The 12327-nt window shown below is 41.5% G+C and overlaps 1 protein-coding gene across 3 annotated transcripts in view; it reads left to right on the forward strand.

The window, feature by feature from the left end:
- The first annotated feature begins 9039 nt into the window (after positions 1-9039).
- Positions 9040-12327, forward strand: part of TFB1M (transcription factor B1, mitochondrial) — a 28846-nt gene continuing 25558 nt past the window's right edge. Inside the window, exons 1-3 of one of the 3 annotated variants that reach the window (XM_072856067.1) lie at positions 9040-9122; positions 10449-10606; positions 12125-12276. In XM_072856067.1, the coding sequence (XP_072712168.1) occupies positions 10474-10606; positions 12125-12276 (285 nt within the window). In that variant the 5' untranslated portion in view covers positions 9040-9122; positions 10449-10473. Of the gene's footprint in view, positions 9123-10448; positions 10732-12124; positions 12277-12327 lie in introns of those variants that run through there. The other 2 variants (XM_072856066.1, XM_072856068.1) reach the window with 2 other exon arrangements.

A 12327-nucleotide genomic window follows, 5' to 3' on the forward strand; every position in this document is an offset into this window, starting at 1 on the left:
CAAGTCTCTAAGGACTTTTTCTCCAACCATTACACATAATTGACTGCAGGTTTTAGTAATATCTAATGAGGTATTTAGACCCTGTGCAGCCTAGTTACCGTGGGTTTAATCAAAGGAAGTCTCCATTTCTCTCACATCAAATATAAGCCACTTATCTTCACCCCAAAGTCCCCCAATGCCCTATTTCCACTCTTCTTATGATCTCTTGTTCACTAGTGTGACTCTACAAGGCAGTGAGCGACTTATCCAGGTGAAGCCATACCTTGGATTCCTGCTGACTTTAATTCCTGTTTTATGACCTTTTATTTAACACAGAAACAAAGTTTCCAAGGTACTTAGAGCAACAAACCTTCAGCGTCTCGGTTAGATCTCCTTCTCTAAGGCTCAGCTGTCCTGCTAGATCATAGCCAGATCCCAGCTTTTGTATCCTTCTCATTTACAGCTTCAGTCCTAGTAGACACCTCCTAGCCTTCAAACACTTTCCTAAATTCTTCCTACTATCAAGAATATGGAGTCTTTTGCAAGTGCCTTCTGATCTTGATCTTCTCACTTCACTCTTAGCATGTGCTAAGAGTAGGGGGCAAGAACTAAAGCTTCCAGTGTGTACCTGTGTGCCCAGAATGAGGCCTGGGATAGCATGGTCTGGACAAAAAAATGCCTTAAAACGTTCTTCCTGCACATTCCTAGCAATACTTTTTCTGATCACTGTCAACAATATTACCACTGTGCTCCAATCTAGTCATATAATCAGACTATCATTACCACCTTGGACCTCTAACTGGGCCTCATCCCCAAACTTTGTCTTCCAGAGCTTTCTGCACAACACCTGTACGATACTTTTTCACTCATGTAGTTAAAATTCTCATCCAATTCTCAACTCTTCACACCTTGGATACTGAAACTACCTTCCCTCTGTCCTTCATAAATGCTTCCTTGTCCCACTTGTCATTTCCAGCAAAAATCACACATCCTTCATCACATATCTATCTACTGCTTGCTTTGGCCAGATCCCACCTCTCTTTACATCTTCCGTTGCTTCCCCTTTTATATTGCAACACATGCCACAAACCCTCACGTTCACTTGTCCCTATACAAAGATTTCTAAGTGCTGCCTGGAAACTTACTCATTGTTGAGAGGCCAGCTGGTTCATGAGAACAGCCCATGTTTCAAAGAAGCACCTTGATGTTTTCTCCCCTCTGCCCTTCCTGTAAACATCCCCAAAGTTCCCTTATTGTGCCCTTCAGATCCTTCTTTTGTGAAGCTATAGGAAAATGCTGCCTTGCTGAGACCACAGCTTGTCAATACTGCCCAGTACTAACTCAGTGCCTCCTTATTCTCTTCATCTGTCAGTATCTACTTTTCCCTGTTCTTTTAGACTCACATGGCAAGGTTTTCCTGACAGAAGTTGTATCTTCCACTGTGTTAGTACAATTTCTGACATGCTGGAGTTCTGTCGGGGGCATCTGGGTGTAACTACAACAACAAAAAAATCCATTCTAAGCTTTGAATACAACACTGAATAGTGTCTATTTAATACACAGGGCTAAAGAGCCGCATTCCTTAGCAGTCTGAATGGAGCTGTGCCTCCAAATTAATTTCAAACAAGAGTTTCGCAAGTGAAGAGCCAGAAAGAAATGAGTTTATCCCCCATCTACCCCCATTTTCAAATCACAGTATGACAGAATATATCTGGAAGTGAGCAGATCACTTGTATATTCAAAGATGTTAGAATATTTTGGTTTAAAACCCAATCAAACCAACAAGACATAAAAGAATTAAAAAGTATTCCCACCTGTCAGAAATCAGCACAGTCACCACAACTTTAACAGAACTGTAGCAATTTATGGCAGGTAAAGCCTAAGCACAATATATTTAGAAAAAACTCACACTGTTGATTAGGGGAGCAATTTCTTGCTGATGATTTTTAATTTCAGTTTAGCACTTCTCTTAGTCTGGACAGAGAAATCATGCCAGTTAGCTTTACTCTCCCATACTCATCACTACAGCAGTGGTGGTTGTTTGCCACCTCAGAAATGCATGGTCAGAATGCTGTGGTAGCTACAGCACCCTAATGATATAAGTAAGTCAATGTTCAAACAGAGGCACTATGTTTTATTGTGACAGCTGCATGAGATGGAAAAAGCTGACTTAAAACCTAAGAGTTAATGAAATGCTTTATTTTTAAAATGGATTTTTGAATCAGTCTTCTTACCCTTTTCTTAGCAAAATACAAATTCTGACCTAGCCTACTTAGGAGCTCCCAAAAAGCAGAGCAACTATGATTAACAACCTACCCTTTCATGTGGTATATTCAGTAAACCTGAACCTCCAGGTTTTGTGGCTCGGATTTTGCTTGCTAAATCTTCCTTTCTTCTTTACTCTAAGCGTCTATCATTGACCTTCTGCTTTTTATTTCTGCTAGGCGGAATATACGGCATCCGTATTCTGGCAGCCTGACTCGACATAAGGACATAGAGTGGAGTCAGTAAACTTTTTGTTCCTTGCTAAAGACTCTGCAGCTCACTCGCCGTGGAACAAGAGTGGCACCCAGTGGCCAGAGAGCTTGGTCCAAATACTCATGCCCTGAAGTTTCTGCCTTCTGCATTTTATAAATCCCCTTCCAGCATTTTGAAGACAGAAGACCTTCCATGCTCAAGCTCACAGACTCCTCTCCCACCTTTGTACATGAAAGACAGAAGCGAGAGAACTGAAGCGAAAAGGTTTCCTCTCTGTAGTCTTTTTGAATATCACTTTTTCTGAGAGCATAAATAACCCACCACCGGTATTAGGCACTTACAACAGGGTGCCACTTATTTCTGAGGGATCAGGCAGCGACTGACTTGCCCAATACAAGCACAGAAGAAGGAGTTCAAGGACCTCATCTAACTCTAACACATTGTCCAGTAAATCCAGATGTGGTAAACATACGTTTTTAAACTGTCCCACAGAAAATGCGGCAGCAGGAAAGGAAAACCCAGGGACGGAGCCTGCTTTGTGATCTCCCACTGTGGGGAACATACAGGCCCTGTGCTGCTCCCAGTTCATGGCTGGGTTTTACAAGACCATACATTAGGTTGTTGCACAGAAGGCATAGATGGTGACACAGTGTGGCGATGAACACTGTTACCTGTGTGATAGTACCAATTTCACGTGCCTCTCAGAGGTTCGTGTAATTTTGTATTCATTTTTCATGATACACAACTGAGTATAGAAGTCTGGGTTTCAGTTGATACGGTGTGCTGTACTTCTGATTAAATTCTTTGTGGGAGCTGTTGTAAATAGTGAAAAAGCTTTTACTCATCATTTTTTTCTTTAACTTAGGGATACTTAATGCTTAAAACTGGAACATCAATTTTGAAAACACTCTGACAGAGAGCCCAATATTAAGATGCAAACAGCTATTAACCCTCATGGGAACGTTCTCCAAGATGGAGACTTAGGCGTTGGGTGAACAAGACCAAGCTCACTAAAACACCAATGTTGCACAATGCTGTAAAATTCCCAATGATAAATAAGTAATAACGATGCAGTGGCTTGCAGCGCTGTCTGGGTTTGTATTTTTGGGTCCTACTTGCAGTGTGAAAATCCCCATTTCTACAGAGACCGGCAGATCACATAAGTGAGAGTAGTCTTGATTCTCGTAATTCCTGACATTCCTAAAATTTTACCCCAAACTTTGCATTAACTGATATTCCTTTTAAATGCCCTAGCACCTAGAATGGTATGATAAGGTGGAAATCAAAACTGCCAACTAAAAATAAACTTTCTAGTGTGGATGGCTAGGGCTAGAGCTTGACAATGTGACCCGAGTAGATTAAATGGCTCACAAATCAAAAGGCACATCAGAAGAATCAAGCATTAAAAGAAATTCTAATGTTTTAAAATAAATATAACGATTTTGAGACATCTGCTGTGGCAATACTGAAAGCCATGGATCTTTGTACTTCCTGAGTTATGTTAGGAAAGAACTCAGCAGTCTGGACAGAAATTTCTGCCAGATTTTCTGTTAACGGGAAGTCTTTGTTCCTTCAGTGTTTAGTTTTTGCTACACAACATTATTGAAGTGGTAACAAGGAAAATACTGTTCTTGATCATAATGTGGCCTGATGAATCCACAGTGGTAGACTGACAAAAGTAGGAAGATTTTCCCCATCACTGGATTGTTTTGCTCTAGGGGAAGAAACAGATGTAATAATATTCTGTTTTATTTCACATTGAATGTAACCATTGCACTGAACAGAACATTTAGTTCAAAAAAGGTATTCTAAAATGCATTGCCTCCACCATCAAAGAGCAAGAAACCATCTTACAGATCCTCTACAGAGTTAATACTGAAGATGTTTCATGACAGTTTTGCACTTTTTTGCAGCCTGTGGCTTCTAAAATTACTGTGACTACGCAAATGTACATGTCTCTGCCACTATCTTATCTAAACTTTTTCCCATTTGCTAATTTATTTTCTTCAGCATTTTATCTGGTCACAGAAGTTTTCCTGAGGGAGGGCAGTCACTGTGTTGTTTGTACAGTGCCTGGTGCAATGGGCTCTAATATCTATTTAGGATCCTTATGAGGTAGTGCAATAGAAATAATAAACATTTTATTTTAACAAACAATAGAAAACAATGTCTTTGAGAACAAGTTGAAGAATAGAGGCCTTGTGGTATGAAAATACTTCCAGCAGGGTGGAAAATAAAAGGTTTTCTGTATCTAACCTCTTTTGGGTGTTACATTTCCTTATAATTTTTCAATGCTATCGGGCCATTTACAACTTGTCATCTTATTTACCTTAAATTGATGTAAAAGAATTGTCAAATAGATTTTTCTGTCTCAGAATTCAAATGGAGTGTGGCATTTCAAGAGCATGGTGTGAACCCTGTTTTCTACAACACGATGCCATAACATAAAACTAGTAACTCAATCATTTTAGGTAAGTGATATTGCACTTCCTTTTAGAGGGGGTTATTTTTAAGTCGTAACATCCTGAACATAGAACCAGTAAAGAATTAGTATTTATGAATGAGCTCGGCAAGTCTGTAAATTTAAAAACTGAAATTGCTACTGAAATTCCACAGTTACTGTGGGAACTTTCCACTGGTGCACATGCTTTTTCATAATTACTGCCGCAACTTTGGTTTCAACCCTTGCAATGCTGGCAGGTGAACCTGAACTGAAGCTGCAGTCGAGAAAAGAACTCCAAGTGATCCCATAAGGGTGTCTCTGCACAACTGATCTCAGGACCTGAATCTGAGCTGCTTCAGATGCCCAGTTTATCTTTCCCTGGCATCTATCTATCTGATCTGTGGAAAACGTGCTGAATGTTTCATTGGTTTCAAAATTAGCATGCTCTGTCTCTAAGGTCAAGACACAATTAAATGACGAAATAAGTCAGACAGTGGATTCCTGCCATTCTCAAAATAAAGTATTTCACCAGCATTCCAAAATTCTGTATTATTTTATTTTTCTGTCAACTGCTCTCACCCTGGAGGAAGGAAAGAAAATAGACTAAAAACTTTAATAGATTCTTGGGCTGAGCTCCAGCATCAAAATGTAGTTGCCCAAAGTCTAACTTGAGGGGTCATTAAAGTTTTATTATTACTATTTATGGTAGTGCTCTCCATATTCCAGCTGCTTTCTACATACTTAAGGACTGTCTTGACCGTGGTGTTCATAACCCTTTGTTGTTACACAAATACTGGAAAGTCAGTCCTGTCACCAAAGACCTTACATTCAAAGCTGGTAAGACAGCTATAAGGCAGTAAACATAGAGAGGCATGCACAGTATCTCCCAACGATCACACAGCAGATCACTGGGACAGCTGGGAACAAAATCTTTATCTCCCCACTTATGGGTCACTGCCTTGTCCATGGCACCACAATGGCTCCTCAAGGTTCTCTTCTGGGCAGTGAACTCCAGAAAACAAACCTTTCACATATAGCATGCAAGCCATTAGAAAGCCACCTTCTTAACAATGGCAGAGCTTGAGATGTGCCATGATAGCTAGAGTAATGCAGCAGATCTTCCAGTAACTTATTCTTCTTCTTGCAGACTTTGAGGTATGTAATCAGAAACGTCTTCCAGTGACAACTCCAAAACATGAAGGGAGAAAGCATTTTCCATTAAGAGGCTGGAGAGCCACAGGGTAGGTGTCAGGCATTCACAGGAATGGAAAAATTCCTTCCAGTTTGTTTCTCGCGTTTCTTCTGTGAACTTTTTTAAGACCGTAAGAAGGAAGTGCTCTTCCTGCAGGCCCTACATAACTTGCAAAGGAATGAAAGGGCTGGAATAAGCAGAATGAACAGATGAAAGCTGGGAAGGCTCACTTTTCCTCCTGCAGAATATGTAAGACTTAGTTGGAGACATCTGCTAGAAATGACCAGATGATGTGACAAGTTAAGGCTTATCTCATCCATTTTCCCTTCATGAGTTTTAGGGGCCACCTTGACTCTCCAACACATAAACTATTACCCCTATAGCACCTTTAGGAGTCTGTAAAACATTTCAACTATAAACTGGAACTATTATTTTAGCAAGTTATTTTTCTACCAAAAATTTTCTGTAAGTAGACCTATTCGCACAGATTGCTGTATTTCTTTCAAGTACTTAAGTATAAAGCTATTATATCTTGTAATTATTACAGTAAGAGTTATGGCCACACGAAATACCTGGAAACTTCTGTATGTGCATCTAGTCAAGAAAGAGCTTGTACTTTAACTATGACAGAACAATACTTGTATACAAATACTGAGTAGACTTGAGGTTGTGAGATGAAAAAGCTCACCCTCGGTGACAGTCAAGTATGAAATGCATTACTGAAACAATGCTCTGATGTAAAATTTTTAACGTACTAAGAAAAACTATTAAACTGTCATTTTTTTGCTTTAGAGTTAAAATAGCCTGGATGCCCCAGCTGGTCATAAAGCTGATTCATCCCATGCTATTTTCACACTTGCTCCTCCTAAGACTGAGTCCATATTCCTTCAAATGTCTTCAGATTTTAAGTAGAAAAAATCACCATTTTATTATTTTCTTGTAAAGCCCTTTTGGAATTGGGTGAACTAACAAGTATCATTTGAAATCCCACATTTTCACCAACAGGTGGAGCTTACATTTTAAGTTTCATTTACAATAACTTTAAATTTAAATATATGTATTAAAACAAATACTTTATACCTCACAAATTCAAAATTCTAGTGTTTCAGATAAGATTAGGACCATGACATTTTATTCCAATATTCCACTGTATGTAAACAATAAACCCTAGGCCAGCTCATTTTCTTACTGACACTAATTGCAAAGTTCTGTGTTTTTAATGACTGCGTAATTAAATCCATTGTGATTTTTCTTTAAATGTGGCCCCTTCGCATTATATTCTCTTTGTTCACTAATGTTCACACATATTATTTATCTCACATGCATAGGTTTCAGCTGTGATAAACTTGATTGATCTCAGAACATGACTGAACCCACATCTGTAAAAACATATTGATGCAGATATTGTGTATCAACCTTCCGCTTATTTCTTCACAGGACAACACGAAAATACATTACAGCATCTACTGTTATTATTTAACTCGAACAGGATATTGATGGCAGAAACTATGCCTAATGCGCAAAGCTATTTAAAATTATACCTGTTATTTATCCTGAGTGAGGAATTACTTTTCGCAAATCCCTTAATGTCTTCATTTTCTTACATCTACCTAACAATATCCTTGATTATCTGCAGCTTTTTAGTAACTGTTTAGCTTTCTGGAAACATCTTCTCAGTATTCACTTGCACTGCCATAATAATCATCAAGCACAGAATTATAAAGGCAAAATAGAGAAAGAACCTTAAAAATCCAACAATTGTTCAGAAGTGCTGTGGAAAAGGGAACTTCCTTAATCCACTGTGATAAAAAATATTGCAGAAATACTCTGCCAAAATGGTTTCTGATGCTACCAGTAAATTTTAGGATGAGCAAAGCTGGACAATGTTTTAAGAATATACACATAGATATAAACATACATGCACATATATATGAACACACGCACTTATAGTTGGTACAGTACCTTGTAGCTAAAATTCTGTTGCAACATACAATTTCTCAGTTTATACAATGTAATTACCCATAAGCACACCATTATTATATGTTTCTTCAGTGCTAATTCCCCAGTCAGATCAAGATACGTGTGCTGTATGCCTCCAATTGGAAAAACTTAGATATACAGAAACAGAGCAGCATTCATATTTTCAAAGGAAATGAAGAGAACTACAGGTTCTGATCATGTTCTAAAATTACTCTAGATACACAGAAATGAGCAGAGCCAGACATTTGTGCAGCATCCAGACTAGCTGAAAAGTGGTCTAATAATTGGCTCAAATTAAAAAAAAAAACCCAAACCTCATTGTAGCTATAGCAGCCCAATTCAATTCCACACTGATCTGCAAATCTGTGAACCTGCATTCCCATTTGACTTCCGTTTCTTTTGAAAACATATCATCACCACCTACATGCCTGTTCCTGGAGCAGGGCGTCAAACAAATCGAGTTACCACAGAAATGGATAAACTACACTTTAACCCACAATGATGACTGCCAACAGGTTTTTTTTATTGCCTAGAATCATCTTTGCCGCGGTAACGCACACCGAGCGTCACTGCCAGTTCAAGCCCACCACTGCGGCCCATCCCTGCCAGCAGAGCCTACAGCTCCAATGGGGCCTTGCTCCGGGGCCTCCTGCGTGGACGCAGCAGGAACCCTCCCTGGCAGCCACGGGAGCAGCAGGCAAATGAAAGCTTTCTGAAAGGTTTATACTGTGTGCGCGGAAAGGCCTCGGAGGCCGCCCCGGGCCGGCAGAGCTGCCCGGCTAACCGCGGGAGCCGCAGACAGCCACAACCAGCCCCAAGGCCCGCCGAAACACCGTCCAGCAACGCCAACCGCGCATGCCCACGCAACACGGCGGTTGGGCGTCTACCCGCCCCGGCGCGCATGCGTGTCCCTCCCTCCCCGGGACACACAGCCAACCAAGGCGCTGAGCACGCGCATGCGCCTTTACGGGACACCAGGGCACCGGGGACGCACTTCCTTTTCCGGGTTAGTTCCCACTCTACACCGTGAGGAAGCGCGGCGCTGCTGGGGTACTGCTCTGTTTCCTTTTCGCAAAAGCAGAGGAAGATGTGTGCGCGGCCGCCTGCTGCCTCCGGCCCGGCCCGGCCTGTGCGGCGGCGGCGGCGCGCCGCTCCGCTCCTCCCTCCCCTCGCCTTCTCTCCCCTGCGCCTTGCGCGCCCCCGCTTCCCCAGCCACGCTGACGGCTTCTGCGCCTGCGCAGCCGGCCGCCGTGCCACCCCTACGGGCGCCTTCGCTGGGAGCATGCGCGCTGCTCGAACGCATACGAGCATCCGTTCCTCGGGGGGGGGGGCGGGCGACCTATGGGTGGGGCCTGGGGCGGGGCGTCCCCGAGCCCCCGCTGTGCTGCGGCCGGGGCCGGGGCCGCGGCCGTGACGGGAGGGGCCGCCGAGCAGGGCGGTGGGGCTCGGCGCCCTTGCAAGGGGGGTGTCCTCCTGCCGCCGGGGATGGCCGGGCCGCCCACCCCGGCCGTCTGCGGGAGAGGAGCGGCTCAGTCCTTTCGGTGTGAGCGCCGCTGGTGAAGCTGCTGCCCGTGGCAGGGGGCCGTGCGCGGCCCATCAGCAGCTGTCAAATGGCGTCTGCGCTGAACGCTCCCCTCCGCTTCCTGCCCGCTGGTTTCACGGCTCCGCGGCTTTGCCCTCATCAGCCCCTGTCATGAGGCCACTAAAACCCAAAGTGCAGAAGGCGGCCTCCTCTCAGACAGGCCGTTGCGTGTTGGGCTGCACCTCAGAAAGCAGTAGCGTTGGGGGGGGGCATTACCAAACAGCACTCGGTGCTGAAACTTGTTGGCTCCGAGGTCTGTGATGGTGAGGCTGGGGCTGGCGGGTGCGAGCGGAGAGAGGCCAAACATTTTGTCCTGTTCTGCTGAAAGTTAAGTTGTTTTTTGGTTTTTTTTTTAATTGGCTGATGCCATTGTTTACACTTGGGATTCCTATCCTTATGTCTGCTTAGAAAAGCAGGTGATAAGTAATAAAATTTTAATTCTTTTTCAGGGACACTTAGTTAAATATATTCTGTCTTTATATGATGCCATGAATTCAGATTATCCTTATGATTCTTTTCTAAAGTAATGAAAGATTGACACTGAACAATTGCGAGAGGGTTTTGTTTTACCTGATGTTTTGGCAAAGCTACAAAATGAGACTTGCCCAAATCCCACAAGTCCATGCTGAGCATAAGCACTGCATACAACAGCCAAAATACCGATGTTTAAAATTTAGCACTTGTATTATGATTTGTAAATCATGTGTTGGTTTGTAAACATAGTAGTGTTTTTAATATTAAGTGTATTAGAGTTTATTGCATATACTAGAATCATCTTTTCAATGTCTCTCTAGGAGGAAGGAACAAGAGTTTTGTCTTATGGGTGTTCCAGGAAAAGTGGCAGCTTTCCATCTGCCTCCCCTGCCAACTGTTGGAGAGATTATTAAACTCTTTCGTCTTAAAGCACAGAAACAACTTTCCCAGAACTTTCTCCTGGATTTACGATTGACAGGTTAAATATTTTACTGTAATATTTTTAGCTACTATAAAACATGTATCCCGGTTTTCTTCAGAATCCAGATTCTAAGGAGGTGATGTTTGCATGATGACATCTGTCAAACTAATGGCAGCTCAATGGTAAACCTTTAAAGACTTCTTTTAAAAGTAGTTTTAGCTTAGACAAATTGATTTTACTTGTAAATTCCTAGAAAATGTGTTTCTTTATAGAGTAATTTTTAGGTAGAAGCTATATTCCTATATAAAATATGGGTTATTGATTGAAATGCAAAAATTCAAGCCTTAGTAGTACTTCTACCATCCAGGTACTATTGTAGCTTATAGGTTTGATTCAATTTTTCAGATTATTATGTATCGTAGAAAGTACTGTAACTCATTGTGCAGTTTAATTTACTATATACTGTGGTTAGGAAGGTCATTTGTCTCAGTTTATCAGAAATGTTGTAGCTTTTTTGAACCAGTTACATTGTCCTGAACAATTCAGTTTTCTCCAGCTTCATGTTAGCAATGGGTGACAAAGCTGGCAGTGTTCAATCAGTGATGAGTTTCTTTGCTGTCCTAGTGGTGGCTGGGTTTTGCAGTAATAAATGCAGTGCCAACTTCATGTAGCTGATGATTTGATTACATTTGAAGATTCAGGTTGATAAAGATTTAGGATGTGAACATGAAAGTCAGTTCTACTTCCTGAATAACTAGACTCTTACCCTGGAATAAAAAATGTCTGCGTGAATTTAGTAAAACCTTACAAGTAGACAAGTCTTTAGATATTTCTTATTTTCATTGCATACTTAAGAAATTACGGAGTAAGCAGCGTAATTTCTTTCAGCATCCCTCTCTCCATGCTTCCTAAGGATCTCTTTGTTTCATTAGCTACATTTTTAATCCTTTTTTCAATCCTTAATCTGTTTTCTTTCCTGGCTGTAATGCCATCCATTGTGGTATCCTTCCACTTACGTACAGGTATTTTTCCTCATCTTTCAACTCCCCCCCCTTTCTATAACTACCAGTTGCCTGTCTTCCAACTCTTACTTTACTCCAGCTCCTGCCTCATAAAATTGCTCTATACATATTGTAATCTTGGTAGAGCTTCACTGTATCTTTTTTGCTTCTTAAATTTCCTTTAAACAGAGGTACTTTAGTGAAATACCTTTATAAAGATAAGTAGTGAGACTTCAGGACATTTAATGCTTACTTGCAGGAGGAGAACAGTGCCGCTAGTTTACAGATGAGAAATAATACTACCTTTTTATTTGATTCTGTAATGAGCAACAATATATATTAAAGGCATTAAACTGAAAATAGTCTTTTTTTAAACAGTTGAGCGTATCTTACATGAAACAAATCTGAATTCTGTGCAGTCTAGCAGGCGTGTGATCATTTCACTGGGATGTGTCACTGTTTGTGTCTGTTCTGAGATAAGCACACTTCTGCTTTAACAATAAACAATGAGTTTATCTTAGTGAGCTGGATCTTTTGGAGAATAAAGGCTTAGTATGTTCTTTGTGTCTTGCAGACAAGATAGTGAGACAAGCTGGCGAGCTGAAAAATGCCCATGTTTGCGAAGTGGGCCCTGGGCCAGGAGGAATTACCAGATCCATTCTCAATGCTGGTGTTGAACAACTCCTTTTAATTGAAAAAGATGCTCGATTTATTCCAGGATTGCAGGTACCGTCTGGAGAATAGTTTGTATAAATGTATCCACAACGTTGAATAAGA

This window comes from Ciconia boyciana, chromosome 3, assembly GCF_034638445.1.
Source record: "Ciconia boyciana chromosome 3, ASM3463844v1, whole genome shotgun sequence".
Classification (NCBI taxonomy): domain Eukaryota; kingdom Metazoa; phylum Chordata; class Aves; order Ciconiiformes; family Ciconiidae; genus Ciconia; species Ciconia boyciana.